We start from the raw sequence: 17124 nt of genomic DNA on the forward strand, positions 1-17124 counted from the left end.
TTCAAAAATACAGATCTAAACAGAAACACAGAACAAGTTTTTTAAGCCATACCTTAATCTCCATACCAAGCATGCCACTCTACTCCACTTCATCTCAGCATTAAATTAATCCTGCTAGGTGGTCAAGAAGCATAACACTTCCCAACTAAGCTGAGAGTCTTGAAATACACGCCTTGCACATGAATATAAACAAACCTTTTCTATATTTACTAGATCATATAATTTATATCAATTGGCCAAAGCAATTACTGTAGAGTCTTGAAGAAAAGTCTGCCCTCACTTTACATTTATACATGGTAACTTCTGTCATTCTTTAATATGCAATGGAAAGTGTTCTGCTTTACAAAATAAATTATATCTGAATAGAGAATAAATATTCTAATAAGTCTACAGAGGCTGATATTTTGATTAAATGTTCTTATTTCAGATTAATATTTATATAGGGAAAGATTCTGATACCAGTCTCAGATATGGCAGACCACTTGTGCTATTATTCACCTTTGCAATACTGGTCTCAACTAGCATTCATGAATTGCTACATTTTAAGAAAAAAATATTAACTTGCATAGTACTGATTCTCTGTCAATAATAATATTGCCAATTTTTTTTATAGTAAAAATCAAACAAACATAAAACAAAAATTTCAAAAATATCAGCTGGCCTGCAGATTTATATTACCATTATCCCCTCCGGGAATAAGAGCGAATACAAGACAATGCAAATAAAAATAACATAGCTGTTTCTCACTCTACATATAAGCCTCCATTTTTCCAAAAGTAACATAGCAACTACATGTTCTTCCACTGTTGTGTGCAGAATATCATCTAAATGTAAATTTCAGCCAGTGCCCAGTCTACCAGCTTCTCAAACAGTCAATAGCAGGGGTGGGCAATTATTTCAGCTGGTGGGCTGCTTAATGAGTTGTGGTGAGCTGTCAAGGCCCTCAAGGGTGGCCCTGACAAGCACCCCACCCCCCATGCCACCATCTTGGGACCAGAACTCCCACCGCCTAACCCCTGACATTTGCCACTGGAAGTACTCCTTTTGGGAACAGGGTTTGCCACCTGGGAACCCCCCCCCAAATTATATATTAAAAGTCAAACATCTACAATAATGTATTCTGATTTTATTTAAAAATAAATATTTTGTCCTGATGTGTGTGCATTTGTGCTGTGTACATAGGGGTGATTGCATAATAGTTCAAAACAAGTCTTACTTTTGTATATTGGGGGGAAGAATGTGGGGGGGGATATGGGGAATCATGGGGCTTGTGCGTGTGTGTGAGAGAGTTTGCTAGTGGGTATGGGGGGGGATGCATGGAGGGAGAGGGTGGCTGGGGGTGTACGTGTAGATGTGTGTGTGGTGGGGTGTGTGCATGTAGCAGTGAGTGGAACTCCCCTCCCAGAAGCACGCAGGTGTGTGTGGGGTATGAATGTGTGTGGTTGTGGGGTTTGCAGGGAAGGGTTTGAGGGTATGGTGGGGTGTATATGGGAGCCCCCCTGAGCCAGTCAACACCTGCCTCTGCCTCCGCCCCACAAAAACCTGGAATCTGTGCACCCTGTGGTGCCTCCCCACCACCACCAGCAGCGTGCAGCCACAGCCCGCTCTACACCATCCAGTTGTGATGCATCCTTGCTGCCCCCTGGCCACGCAGCAGGGTTGGGACGGCTTCATGGCAGGACTGCCTTTCTAGGACCTATGCCACATAGCCCTGACCCAGCTCACCCTGTGCCTGCTCTGGATTTGCCTGTCTAGGCTGACCACAGCAGTGGCACCAGGCAGAAACTGTTGCTTGGCGCAGGGGAAAAGCAACCCCTCCCCCCCACGCCATGCCAGGCTGCCCTGCGCCTCCATCACTGCCACCTCTGGGTTGCCCTGAATGGTTGGATGCCTGCATGGGTACCTCCAGGTTGCCCAGCACAGCAGTGGTGACAGTGCAGAGCAGCCACAGGGCAACCCATGCTGCTGCTGCAGCTCAGCCCAGATGGGCGAGTCCAGAGCAGGTATGGGGTGTGCTGGGTTGAGATGGTGTGGTGTGGGTCCCCACCGGTACGACAGGGCTGGGAACCGGGGTAGTGGCAGCCAGAAGCAGCCATTGTCACCTGGGCTGCCTAGAAAGGCAGTCCCACCATGGAGCCACCCCAGCCCTGCTGCATGACCAGAGGGCAGCAGGATGCACCATGGGTGGGCAATGCTAGGTCCAGGCAGGACCAAAGGACTTGCCGTGGGCTGGACAAAGCCCCTCCAGGAGCCAGAGCTGGCCCACAGGCCATATTTTGCCCACCCCTGGTCAAGAGCCTCTTTAGAAAAACCTTCACATATAGTTAGGTGACCAGTAATTTCTGAGAGGAAAGAGTAATGATGACTCTTTAAAAGGAAGACGGAAAGGGAGTCAACAGAGATATGACTGGAATTGGAGAACGCATAAGGATTATGAAAGAATGTAAATGAAGAAAGAGTAAAATGCTAAGACAGGAGGGAAGAAAGAAGCAAAGAGAAAATAACAATGCAAGTGAGGGAACAAGACAACTAAGGTGACCAAGGTCCCTCTCTCCAGTATAACATATGTAAGATATCTCCTCCAGTGCACTGAAAACCCAGTTGGAAACTATGTAGGAGAAACCAAATAACTATGTATCAGAATGAATGCACATTGAAAATCTATCAAAGACAAAAATACCCAATTACCTGTGGGTGCACACTTCTCACAAGACAAACACTCTCTCTCCAGTCTCTCAGTTCTAATCCCAAAAGGGAATTTACAAAACACCTTTTGTACATGAGCCTATGAACTTCATAAATCTAATGGACACAAAAAATCATGGACTAAACATAGACATTGGATTTATGGTGCACTATAGCCTGCCTGTCATCTGATAACCTCTCTACATTTTACCTGCTACATGCTTTCATGGGTCAACATTCCCCCCTCCTGCCTACTCGTCTCCCACCTATTAATTCCTATCCCCTCTGATCTTTCCTGCCACACATCTGCATTTTCACAGACCTGCATTTTGCATATTGGCTTAAGCCTTTATTCCACCCAGGAGACCATTCAAATACCAGCAGACTCTTCCTGTGCTTGAAGGAGGGTGTTTGTGCCCAAAAGGTTGTAAAGAACAATTTTTCCAACTATTTAGTTGGTCTAAAAAGAGATAGCACATTCACCCAAAGATCCTTGTCTGCCTATGTCCTTAAACCAACACAGCTATATAACCAACACTTCTTAATATAAAACATTAGCATTTAAACCAAACTGGCATCTCCCCTAGTCATTTTTAAAAGTGCCATAACATCAATAACATAACTAGTAGGATGCAAATTAATTTACAGGTGTGCCGCTGTTAAATTATTACCTCCAGACAACTGCTGAGGGGGAATTCAGGTTATTAATCTGAAGGAAAATGAGGCTGACAAATACATGGATGTTATTCTATGGTGATAAGTATAAGAAACTAAATGAAAGATTCCAGCAAGCTTACTACATTTGATATGAAACATGGAAAAGTCCTTGTAATTTGGGACAAACATTTACTGCAATAGTTAAAAAACAGATTTTTTCATTGCAATTTTATATTTTTTGACAGAAAAAGTCAACATTATTTCACATTTTAATCTTCTTGCTGCCACTGGGGACCTATTGAATTTTTATTTTCCTATTCCTGTGAACAAATGAAACAGAAGGAAAATTCTCCTCTGACAGAAGAAATTTCTTCAGACTTCTGCTGCATCATCTCATACGACAAGCATATTAATTTAAAAAAGTATATACAAGCAAAAAATGCCAGTAAGACCCAAAAGTTTCCAACCTCAGTGCATGTGTTCTTATAAGAGTAATTTACAAGTACCTTAATAGCCCCTCATGCCTGAAATTCAGGGCTTAAACCATTTCCCACTCCATCTTTCCAAGAGAAACTAGTCTTGCACCAGGACACACATTCCAAGGCTCTTCAGCAGTGGTAAAAAGCAAGGATTTATGTACACCAGTGATTTTCAACCAGTTTGCTGCCAGATCTTTTTAAGGGTGCTATAGGATGCCAGGCAATATTAGCATTGTTAGCTATGCAATGATTCACCAGGTAAACCCAGATATTTCAAACAGGAGTCCATACTACTGAAAACACCCTGCCCTGTTTTGACCTTTCTGAATTCTTTTCTTCAGAAGAATTGCTATTACTTTTTTTTTACTCTTTTTTGGCTATGGAAAGTTAAATTTAACATTTTCCAAGAGGTGACTTGAGTATCACAAGGTTGAGAACCACTAGTTCGCACAGTCTTTGTACCAATGTACTTAAACAGGTGCCCCTAGTAGGATACAATTAAACTGGTATACAGATGCTTGTATTAGTATTGTATGGCTTAAGCACTTTTCATGCGTTCCCGTGGAGAGACTACACCGATATGTATACAGGCATTTCTAAGCACATATACTTAAGACTGTCCACAGACTAACCACGAGAATATGTTGCCATCACTCCTTTCCTGATCAAGTGCCCCACAGATCTCCAAGCACTCACAGGATTTAAGGTTGGCCACTTCTGGGTGAAATTCAGTCTAATTATCAGTCTATGAAAAATCAGTGAGAGACCCCACAAGAATGCAAATGTGGAAAGTGGATATCTACAGTTTTATCACTGATTCAACACATAGTCAGATCACTTACACCAGTCGAAGGTGACTCATTTTAAACGTTCAAGTCACTGTTGAGTAAAGTGATAACAGCAACCCCTCCCACCCGCAAACAAGTTACCAAACTGTTAACTCAGGATTTGATCCAAATCCCTCTGAAATCAATGGGCCAGAGGTAACAATAATATATATTTAAAGAAAATAATAATAGTTAATTTTAAACAATATAGGATGGTTTAACATAATTAAATATTATCAAGTGAGCAGTAACTAATCTTTCAGCTTCCTTACTTTATGGGTAAAAAAAGAATAGAAAATGCAAATGCCAGATTAATGTTTTATGGTCTGTGGTCAAACTCCTATTTCCAATGCTTTTTAACTGCACACACAGCTGGCTTAAGCATTTAATATGCTACTGAGGAACACAGACTTAAAGGCCATACAACAACTTTTACCTTTGGGAGATGTTGTTCCTCTCAAAGACTTGTATGTTTGCAAATAGAGTTATAGCACCACAGGGCTTATGGTGGGACATTTACCATATTCATCTAACTCTAAAATAACCCTGATTTTAAGATAATTCCCCCAATAATTAGATTCTATAAATGGAAAATTTAAAAATTTTCCATGTGTAGAATGTAATCATTAGAGGGATGTCTTAAATTTGCCCCCACCCTCTGAACCACTGCAGCAGAGACAGCAGTGGTAGGAAGGCAAGAAGTAGGGGAGGTCAAGCAGTCTAACCCCTACCCTTGCCTCCCAACATCTTGCCCCGCCACTATTTGCCCTCCTGTTACTTGCCCCCTCTTGCCTGAACTCCCTGGTACCTGCCCTCCTCCCTGCATTGCTTCCCCCTTGCTGCCTGCCTTTTCCCACCACCCTTGCTTCTCAAGTCCTCCCTATCATCATCTATCCTCTCCCCATAGCCTGACACTTCCAGCACAGCCTCAGCCTCATTCTAGCCCAGGGCACAAAACATGTTCTTGCTCCAGCCCAGCCCAGCCATAGCTACTGGGGGTGGAGGGGGAGAGGAGAGGGGGAGGGTTAGAAACAATAGAGAGCAGGCAGCAACTGTGGTTCCACTTCTAACTTGGGGTTGGGGCCAGAGTCACATCTGCAGCTGCCACCTGTCATGTCCCTTCCCACCCCTGATTTGTACTCAAATCCAAGATGAGGGGCTTCCCCCCACCCACCCATGTCAAATGGAAGTAGTTCAGTAAAAAAAAAGTAAATTAAAGCTGGTTAAACAATTTGGAAAGGGAATTACTGTAATTCACGTATTTCCCTTTTTTTTTTTTTTTTTTTGCTGTCATACTATGAAATCAATGCTTGTTAAATTATCAGTAAAAACTCAAACATGCAAAGAGGTTTGGCATGTTCAGACCCCCTTAAAAGGAGTCAGCTACAAGACTAATGATCAGCAAGGCTAATCAGCTCAAGAATCCTTTCCCCATACCATTCAAGCCATCTTCTAATGTACACTATAGATCAGAGGTTCCCAACTTTTTCTTATGGTGCACTTCCTTCCAAATTTACCAGCTGCCTGCATACCTCTACCAGCATGTTTTTAAAGAAACGCCAGTATACTGGTGCCATATCAGATTGGCACTGATAAAAGGAAAATTAACATTATCAGCTATTGGCTTTTTTTGGCCAGTGTAGCCAATAACATACAGATAAATGCAATATGCCTTCTGGTGGAAGTCCCCAGACACCATGTGCATGTGTGCAGCCACACATGGCCAGGAATGCAGCCCAGCAGTGTGCAGAGCACTGCCCTGCAGGTAAGTCTGTGAAGGAGAAGGGGCAAGGGAGAGGGAAGGGGCATGGGGGGGGAGGGCAAATCAAGGCCCCCACAGTGAGGGAGGAAGTGGGGCAGGGACTGAGGCTGAGGGTGCTGCCCAGCCAGGGTGGTGAATGGGACCTTGGGGTGGGGAGCAGGACAGAAACACAGGCAGCTCCTCCAGGGGGTGTGCAGAGGGGGGTCAGCTCCCCAGTGCTGTGCGTACCCTTGGGGGAGGCAGAGGAGGTGCATGTGCTCCCTCAGATTTGTGCATGGGGTGGATGTGAGCTGCCTACTGTGGGCTCACAGCTGTCTGTCCTGCTGCCTTTTGCTCCAGGAGCCACACACTGGCTGCATGCCCCTGCTTACCCTGTAACAGTGGCGAGTTGTGTCTCCCGCTGCCGGGTGGGCTGGGGATGTGGCACAGCCAGCATGTGGTTCCTGGGGCAAAAGGCAGCAGGGCAGACAGCCCCAAGCCTGCAGTGGGCAGCCCGCCTTTGCTCTCACCTGGCTTGCCTCTGCTCCTAAAAGCAACCTCAGGCTTAAAAATGGTGGCAGCAGTGCTTGAACTAAAGCTCATTTAATGACCATTTTTAAGTGCTAGGACGCTGACCCCTTGGACAAACTGGCTGTGGCTCTGGCCCACTACAGCATCCCATTCACCGCCCTGGCTGGACAGCTCCCCCAGCCCCAGCTCCAGCCCCTGCCCCACTCCCTTCCTCACCGTGAGAGCCTTGATCTGCTCCCCCCACACTCCTTCCCTCCCCCTCCACAGACTTACCTGTAAGGAAGGTGCTGCTCTGCATGCTGCTGGGCTGTGCATTCCTGTAAATCGGTTATTGGATCAGAATCAGCCAATATGCCTAGTGAAGAATAGGCTATCGGTATGTGCCAAGAAAATCTCTATTGGTGCACCTCTATATGTTTTATATTTTAATCCCTTAAACATCAATTATCATAATTAAAACTAGCCAACTGCCCATTGAAAATGATTGGCGGGGGGGGAAGGGGGGAGACAGAGGCTCCAACCCCGCTCCCCGCTTCCCCCCACCGCTTTGGGCCGGGGCCGGTGACCACCACGGCATTCACGGTGGCAGCAGGGGGCAGCCACCAGTAATCCCACCCCGCTATTTGCTCCCCTCCCTCCCCTGTTCCCTGCCACTTTCCAGCTGGCTGTTGTTGCGGGGTGGGGGTTCCGGCTCCTGGCTCCAAGGAGCAGACCCATGGGGGCCTCCCCACTCCATCACCTCTGTTATGGCAGCGCTCCAGTCCCCATCATCCCCCTCTGCCCTCCCCTCTGGCCTCTCAGTCCCCACTGGCACTGCGGCACTCCGTTGTCTGTCCCTGTCCATGTAGGGCACTCTGACTGGCTGCCGAGATAGTCAATGCAAGCATGAACAAAGCATTACAGACGGACAGACTTAGGCTTTTATAATATTAGAATTAAATCCACGATTACATAATTTCTGCCATGTATCCCCAGGGTTGTCTTGTGTACCCCACAGTTTGAGAACCCCTGCCTTAGACGAAAGATAGTCAAGGGATTTAGACTTTGGTTCTCTCTGCCATATACCATTTTTCTTTCTAAAGGATCTCCTCTGTACTTTTTGTGCACTAACTACATGTAGCCAGTACTATATAAAATTTGAAGACTATCCTACTATTTGAAGATTAAAATTAAAGCTATTACTGTTTATTTAGTTTTTGTCATCCATCTAGCAGCGTTAATGGTATTTATCCACAGAAAGAGACAAGCCAAGATTCCTACACCCTGTTTTAACAATATATCTCAATTGAGAACTGCTCTCACACCCTTATTAGCACTCCTATAATAATTTCTCTCTTCAAAGCATTTTATGTATTAGTAACCTATCAATCTTCTTGACACCTGTGGGACAGGTAAATATTACTTCAGTTTGCAGATAGAGATATAGAAGGCAGAGATGTTAAGTGACCTGCAGTAGGCCAAAATTAGAAAATCAGAGGAAACTTTAATATCAAAAGTCCCGTTTCCCAGCTTGTGTATTCAGATGATCATACCTCTTCCATTTTAATAGCAGCCTTTTGTGCAATAAGGCCTGGTCTGCTAGGAAAGGAATCTTCTGTGTATTTAGTGGTATTCAGTATCCCTGCATATATTGTAGGAGCTAGTGTCTTCTCAGTCTTATGCAGGCTGGCAGTTCTAAACCTAAGAGCTAAATGCCAGACTCCATATCCTTCAAAGAATCTAGTTTTGACCCTCTCCCAGCTTTACTGCTGAATACTTCAACTAAATTTTGTCCCAATGAAATGCAGAGAAGTTATTGTAAAAGAAATGACAAAACATGGAAGTCAGCTAACCTTACAAGACGAATGCAACTGGACTGCAGTTGGTCAACAGTGAAATAATCTAACTTGTACTGACAAGAAAAATGAGAATTTGAAAACATGGAGCAGAGGGACTGGAAAGCAGATAGCAGAATGAGGCAGAGAAATTGTATAGGGGTAGAGATGGGAAAGGTAATCATGGTGGATATTGTGGGGGTTTTTTAAGAACCTGGACAGATCACACATAGAGATGGAGTCCAAAGCAGCAAAATAGGGAACTGACAATCAATGAAGTCAGCGAACTGGTGCTGTTTGGAAAGGGAAGACGGAACAAATTTATAGTGGAGGAAGTAGTAGTTACGGGCTTTTCTCTGAAGGAACTGGTGGAGAAAGCAGATGTGAAGAATACACTGGTATTAGAAAGGCAGTCTTAGTAGTGCAGAGAGCAGAGCAAATCTTGTACAAGAGTGTCACTGTAAGAGAGCCCAGGGCCCAGTGGGCATCAGACTAGAGGTTCCAAAAAGGCTGTGCAACCCAGAATGATATTTAAAGGAAATGAGATGGGGATAGACAAAGAGAATGGGGACACTAAAATGCTAGATCAAGAACAGCATTCGGTGAAGACAAACTCAAGGGATGGTCATTTGCTCAGCAAGACAATAAATCAAGAACACAAGGTCAAATGAGGCTGACATGCAGGATATCGGTCTGGAAACTAAAGCTGCTGAACATAATGATAAGAGGCTATAAGTAGAGAAAAAGGCAAACCCCAAATGTTTTACAACAGAGAGAAAATCAAATGGGGACAAGTCAAACATGGAAAGATGAATATGGAAGAAAAGGGAAAGACAATAAAAGTCAAGTGACCATACCACTCAGCAGAAGTCAAGGCCAAAAGTGACAGGCAAGGGAAAGAAGTCCAATGAGCTACCACACTCCTTCGTGAATCACTTCGGACATGGTGCAAGAGAAGAAATAGCACTGGAAGCTGCAGATACCTGAAGAGATAGCACTAAAAGAAATCACTGGGATGCCTATGAATACTTAAAGATGTGTCTTGACATACCAAAAAGATAGCTCCTTAAAGAAACAAAGACATCTTATCTATGTCTGCTAGACAATGTCAACTGAAGACACTATAAAAGAATGTTTTAGAATAACACATCTCAATTTCATACAATACCATTCATATTATTGATGGAGTGAACTACAGCTTCCAAAACAGGATGGTCTTTCCCAAGCACCAAATATATTCTAAAAAAAAAAAAAAAAAAGGTCAAGATACATCTTTCAATAAGAAGAAAAACAAATGTGAAGCAAGAATGCTCATAGGCACCTCTTTCCATGTTTGAAATCTGTTTCTTTACTGTTGATTTAAATGACTCAAATTACTTCCAGTCATAATGACCATCATGTTTTACTGACTACACTATGACTAAGGTTACATGATACACACACTATTTATACATAGGAACACTTGCAGAGGCTAGTACTGATGATAAATATCTGATTTAATGGCTGCAGAGTTAAGATAGTTCTGGGAAAAAGAGTTACAAGAAACATTCAAAAGCACTAGACCTTTGGATTGCAAGGTGCACGTTGTAAACATACACACTGGTATTTACAGTTGTCTGTTTTTTTTCACCTGTTATCATAGACCAACTAGAAGACTGCATAATAAAGCTGTGCTTATTAATGCTTCAAATCTTCCAAGATAAGGTTTTAAAGTCATAATGTCTACTAAATTTATTCTGTTAAAGAAACCTTAATGTACTAGAAGATATTCCAAACAGGGTGATTACTTACGCTAAATGCAATATTTTAAAAATACATCACTTAGACTAAGAAACCAGAAACCTATCACTTTGACCAGAGAGCAAAGTGTCTGCTTCTCCAAGTCCTGCACAGCTTAAAACAACCTCTTAGAACAGGGGTAGGAAACGTTTTTTGGCTGGAGTGCCGAAAAAACCACAATCTCTACCCTGAAAGGTGCCAGAGTGCCGACATGCTGGAGCCCTGCTGGAAGCAGCCTGGGCTCCACAGCTAGCAGTGGCTGCTTAGAGCCCGGGCTGGTGGTGGTGTGCCAAGCAAAATGGCCTTGTGTGCCATGCTTGGCACACGTGCCAGGATTGCTGACCCCTGTCTTAGAAGTTAAAAAAGAATTTTTTACTCAAGCCATCTGTTACCCTTTCCCCTCTATCCACACACAAACATGCTGTACAAGTGGATTCCTCCCTAGAAAGCATGATATTACTTGCTACTTATATTGTACCTTTCCTTGGTCTGGCAGTTGGTAGGATAAGGGTGGCCAGGAACCCCCCCCCCGATAAACAAAGCATTTATATTCTTAACCTGTAAAGGAGGGTTTCACTCCATATAAAGGGGTGTCATTACGTCCTGTGTTCAGGCTATTAGACAATCTAATTATAAGGAACCAAAACAAGTGTCATGTTTACCTCTTTGTACAGCTTAACAGAGACCTTCTTGTTCTTCAGAAAGTAAATAAACCCCCTGAACATGTGTTTAGTGTTGGGGAGCTAGCCTAGCTGTGATCTGATAAAGGAAATACATCATAAACAAAAGAGAAACATGTTTGTGTGTAAACACTATTCCTCCAAGAACCTTCAGTCATACAACCCATACTTATTACCAACTGGAAGTCAGGAAAGGGGAAAAGCATTTTTTCTGGAAAACTCCACTCATTTGTAAATTAACTGTCATCATAGGAAAGATGTTAATATATGTCAAGATTACATTGTTACCTCTATAAACCATAGTCTTGTTTTGATAACTTAAAACCAGACCCCTACCAATCTTCCTACTACTTAAAAGGACCTAGAAATGTCTGTACCAAATCCCAACATTCATTTTAAAAAGCTAAGTTTCTTGCTTTTTTTCCCTTCTAAATAATAGTTTGGTAGTATTTGGGTAGAAAATCTGCTGCTATTTTTTTTTTTACCTGGTATTCACAGAACCACACTTATGGTAACTCATAGCTGGCTTTGGTGATGTACCAAAAGTCTCTGTTTCTGCAAGAACCCCAAATTGGCTCCTTGCTGTAGGGGACACAGTGCCAGCACTGCTGCTAACAGTACTATAAATCAACACAGCCAGATTCTCCCTAACTTGTTTCTTACTAAAACCCAGCTGGTTTTCCTGGTGAGAAGTGGTGTCATCTCCATGCATGAAAAAAATTCTATTGGACTAAACAGAGGGTTGAGAGCAAATGACTCTGACATTATAATCCTGGCTATTGACCTTTCTACATAAAATATGACAGATTGAAAATTTCACATACCAGCATGTACTGTACCATAGGCAGATGAACCATCTAACAATTTAACTGGGTAACAGGAATTTATTAGTAACAGAACAGAAAGATTTTCAGAGCTGGTGAGAACTCATAACTGAATTACATCAATGTAATGTATGGGTTCTCATCACCTCTGAAAAGAGGCGCTAATTTGTTAGTACGTGTTATGAACGGTACTAACCTATTGGGCAATACAGGTATTGATTAAAACCTCAGAAACACCTTGCCCAAAAACAAACAGGAGAAGCATACACCTAATTGTAGAGCAGTCAAATCATTAACTAAAGACTCAGTTGACAGGACACTGCACAAAGTCACACTTGCAGCCAAGGGAACTGTGCACTTAGCCTTTATATGATTGCTATCACATGGAAACAACATTAGCCTGCACAAAAGATTGAGAGGTAATTCAATTTCTCTGCAAAGTCAAAGTACATGAAACAAGAAGATCTCTCATCCATTCTTTTTCACACCAATACCTTTCATTTTCACTTTTCAGACTCTTCCTCCTCTTGGACCTGCTTTCTCCTGAATGGAGAGGAGCATGTAGAATAGTTATTAGTTTTGCCATCTTCACCCTTTACCACTCAGTGAGTGTGTCTACACATGCACTTTGATACGCATTAGCTGATTTTAATACACATTAAAGTATCACAAAAAAGTGTGCACTTTTGCTAATGCACATTAAAACAAGCTAATGCACCTTTTCCTAGTACCTCAAAATAGAAGTTCTAAATTTAAAATGCATTAGCAAAAGCACATTAATGAACATGTAGACGAACCCAGTATTTTTAAAAAGCATTTTCCAAGAGATTCTTTAGAGATCTGTTGTCATACAGCCCATCTCTTCCATACTTAAAGATCATTACAAAGACTACTAGTAATGCTAATACTTGCAAAGAATATTATTATAAAAACAGTGTATTTTCCCCGTAGAAACAGTAATCCAGAGGTCCACTGTCACAAGCAATCTTCAGCCAAGAGACACAGCATGTTCAGTGTAGGCAACTGAATAAATATGAAACAATTCTTCCCTCTAACATTTTTCCCCTCACATCAAGAGATAATGGAGAAGTTTTGAATGACCGCTTTTGAGTGGACTATTTAAAACTAAAACAGGCAGCTTGCTGAGAACAATAGCGCAATAATTTTCAAAGTGGGGAAAATATAGAGAATGGCTCTGCCACTGCCAGAGAACAGCAAAGGAGAGTGAGGCCATTTTCCACTTCTGACTACTTCAGTATGGAAGCAAAGTGGCCACTTCTAGGATCTATGCAACGGGCAACAAGCTTTTCTTCTCTGCATTTGCACTTTCTATTAAAACCTTTTCGCTACACTTGCATTGCAGGCATGGACTGATAACTGCTCAGAAGAAAATCACCGCCACTTATAGTTAAGTACAGCGCTACCTTGCACTGTCCAGAAGCAGCAAGCATTTGCACAATGCACAGTTCTACTACACATCCCCAACAAGCTTCCCTGAAAACCTAAACAAGGTTTGTTGTAACTAATGAGTAGATGTTAAAAGGAAAGTCTTAGAAAATAATCATTCATAGTGTTCTCCTCCAAAGGATATACAATGGAACTTACATTAAGAGCAGCCTCTAATAGGAAATTGTTCTCATCTTAAGAAATTACTAAAAAAAAATTGACTTTATTTTTAATATGTTAACTTAAAGAACAATATTTTACGATGCCATAGATTTTAAAGGAATGAGGTAAGAGCCCAGTAATGCAGTTTCAATACAGACCTCTATTCTTTCTGAATATATTTGAACAGTAACAGTTCTTAAGTTCTCCCCAATCCATTTTCACTTACACCCCAGTATAACAACATGGCTCCATAAAACAGTCTACCCCACACAACTCAAGAACAGATAAACAAAATCCTATTGGTAGGCTTTGCTTCATTTAAACAGGTAAAAATTCACCCTTCCCTTTCTCCTCCAAATAGCAAACGTATCACGTGTCATTAACCTTAGTGGAAAAAATGCAAAATACTTTCATCCTTGTACACACATCTTCTTCAAGAGTCTGCCACATAACTGAAACTTTGATCAGGTAAACTAACCACCCTTCCCCCTTCCCCAAGATAAGCACCTTCTTATGCAACTCACACAAGCCACACTTAAGTAAAAAGCAGTCCCCTGGATACACATCATAATGAAGAACCGATTACTGCCCACTTCTGCCAGAGCTGAGCTTGGGTAAAGCGCCCTGCTCCCAGAGAAAGAGGTCCCTATCATCTTCAGTCTATTTCTCATAAATCCCATGCCCAACTTGATATCCCACCCTTCCAAGTCACGTCCATTCAGTCTGCTCCTGCCTCACGCCTGTCACCTATCCAGTTAAACTCATCGCCAATCTCAAGATAAACTTTTCCCTTCTTGGTCTGTTGCGCCCCACCTCATACAGATGCACATAACTACATCCCCCAAAAACCCATTCCCAGCAGATTTGGCTTCTGGACAGGTAGCCTGTACTCAGGAAAGCACGTCCGGTCGGGTCCGAGACCAGCGCTGTACGGAGAAGTCCCAGGCCGAGCTCTCACGAGTGTCCAGCTCTTGGAGGGGGGGGGGGGGAGATGCTGTCCTTGTCCACATGCAGCCCTGTGCCCACAAATCTCCCTACAAGAAAGGGTGCTGCACCCTGTCACCCGCTTTCCCAAGTTACACGCTCCCAACGTCTTGTCAGGTATTTTATCCCCTCCGCCAGGTGGAACAAGCACAGGATGCGCCGCTACGCACCGAGAAGCCCCTGCCTCGCAGCTCCAGACCACATACCAACACGCATCAAGCCCCCCTGCTTTCACCGGCACCTTGGGGCGTTACATCTCAGCTCGTGGGTCAGGGCGGATGGTGTGAGATTAGGGTGGTTTGCACAGGGGCGATCCTCCCTCGAGCTGGACTGGGTAACCTCCGGAGCAGCATTTCTCAACCCCAATGCGGGTGGCGAGAACACAAACTTCAGCAACGGGTCCACAAGCTTGAAGACCCCCCCCCCCCTGCAAGGCTGCCACCGCTCCCGCCTGCGAGGCAGTGAGGAGCAGGCACCGGCTGTGCACAGTTACCCGTGGGTGCTACTCCAAAAATAAAACTAAAGCACGGTTGGGAAGCTGCTGCCTTGCAGCCCGGCTCCTCCATGTCTCCCCTGCCCCAGGGAGCTCCTCCCCGCCCGCCCGCCCGCCCGCGGGCCCTGCCAGGCCCCGTCTTCTCCTGCGGGGTGCGGGGAGGCTCCCCCGGCCCCGCGCACTCGGGACGTGCCCGCTCCCCGCGCGCAGGGCCCGCCCCGGGCCGGGCGCGGCTGCCAGGCGAGCCCGGGGCTCCGCAGGCCGCGCCCGCTCCGGCCCGTTGTGGCGGCGGGCCCGCCGGCTGCTTTACCGTCCGTGTGCGGCGCGGCTCCGGGCTGGGCCATGGCTGCGCCGCGGCGGCCCCGCCGTCCCCTCAGGCAGCGGCGCGGGGGCAGCGAGCGACGAGAGCGGCCGGGCCGGGCCTCCGCCTCCGCCGCCTCATCCTGACAGCGGGCGGGGCCGCGGCGCGCAGGCGCGGGGGCACCACGGGACCGGGGCGGGGCCGGGCCGGGCCGGGCCGGGCCTGCGGGCTCCGTGCCAAGCCCCGGGGCTGTGGAAACACCCGCCGCCGCGGGGACAGCGGCGCTCGCTGAGCGCTTGAGACGGACGAGACCCCTGGGAGGAGCTCCGCGCACGGGCCGGGCCTTCCTCAAGCGTCTCTTAGCAAATGAGCCACCTCCGCATCTCCTCAGGACGCCAAGTGCTGCTTGTGCACCGGCCGGCTTTCGGAGATATATCTTTTTTTAAAGTTTAGCGCATCTGGTGGGACCTGAATTTCCTCAAGCGGTTCCTGCCTTCAGGCCTGGGAAAGATGTGGCAAGATCCCCAGGCGGGAAGGTTTCGAGGGACGAGACCCTCCACACGCGTATCCTCGTGCCGCAGGTGTAGGCCGGGGGTGGCCAGAGGGTGCACAGCTGGTTTGTGGCGTGCCTGCCCAAAAGGTGGGCTCCCGCTCTTTGAGTCTTAGTTTGTCTAGCTCCTAGGTCCTGACGCTAAACGTCGGTCGTCTCTTTTATAAATGATCAAATCATCGGTCCAGGACCGAGAGCGAGCAGACCTGCGTTGTGGTTTTTAACCCCCGTGGGCGACTCTTTGTATGGCCTGGGGTCTCTGTGCCTTGGTATCCCTGGTCAGTACAATGAGGATAACGGTGCTTATTTCACTTTTGCAAATGGCTTTGAAAGCGGAGGAGGAGATGTTGCATATGGGTGTTGAATGTTAAGGATGAAAGAGGAAGGGACGTCTTTGGGTATTGAGCCCAGTCCACTCATATCACAGGCTACTACATCACATTTTCATAAACTGATCAAGCACCTTCCAGAAACTAGTTATGTTTTAGCCTCTACTACTCTCAGTGGAAGAGTTATTCCACCACCTGCCCTGCTGGTTAGGAACCTCCTAAATTCCAGATTCATAATCAGTTTATTTCCATTTGTTCTCCCAATACTGCCCGTTAGTTTGAACAGATCTTTCCTTCCCTAGTGTTTCAGTTTGTTCTGCTCGAACGTGTGCGACTAGACTTGTGCACAATTAGTATTGTCTTATCAAAAAAATACGTCAAACGGTCCTCTGGAGCCTAGCAGTTTATAGGGTTAGCATGATTAAAGCACACCAGTTTCTGTATGCAAGAACATACTTTGGAGAGATGCGGTTAGCACCACATTAGGCCACCATTGACCCTGCAGTCTAAATAATAATGAGGCATCCATTTCCAGTTGTCCCAAATCCAGAGCAGGGCTTGAATTCATCCTGCTGGGGTAGGGTGCTACAGCTGCTCTGCAACCGTGCTCTTCCAGAGCCTTGTATAATGGCATTAGTACTTCTCTAGCTTTACTAGACACAGCTTGACCCGACATTTCCATCTACTCTTTGTGGCTGCATCACATTAGCAGTCATCTTGCAATCAGCTAGCCCTAATGCTCAGTCAGGACTTTCTTTGCAGTCATTTCCACCATATGATCTCTTGGCTAATAGCAGACATTCTTGTTATTATTAGTTACTAGCTTTAAATTGAATTTCATC

At 45.0% G+C, this 17124-nt stretch overlaps 1 protein-coding gene across 3 annotated transcripts in view; it reads right to left on the bottom strand.

Moving 5' to 3' along the window:
- Positions 1–15563, bottom strand: part of RABEP1 (rabaptin, RAB GTPase binding effector protein 1) — a 91902-nt gene extending 76339 nt beyond the window's left edge. Inside the window, exons 1-2 of one of the 3 annotated variants that reach the window (XM_059717311.1) lie at positions 15413–15560; positions 9903–9973 (exon numbers count right to left, since the gene is read on the bottom strand). In XM_059717311.1, the coding sequence (XP_059573294.1) occupies positions 9903–9909 (7 nt within the window). In that variant the 5' untranslated portion in view covers positions 9910–9973; positions 15413–15560. Of the gene's footprint in view, positions 1–7193; positions 7234–9902; positions 9974–15412 lie in introns of those variants that run through there. The other 2 variants (XM_059717308.1, XM_059717309.1) reach the window with 2 other exon arrangements.
- Between the last annotated feature and the right edge of the window lie 1561 nt (positions 15564–17124).

Source organism: Alligator mississippiensis, chromosome 14 (genome assembly GCF_030867095.1).
Source record: "Alligator mississippiensis isolate rAllMis1 chromosome 14, rAllMis1, whole genome shotgun sequence".
In the NCBI taxonomy this organism is placed as follows: domain Eukaryota; kingdom Metazoa; phylum Chordata; order Crocodylia; family Alligatoridae; genus Alligator; species Alligator mississippiensis.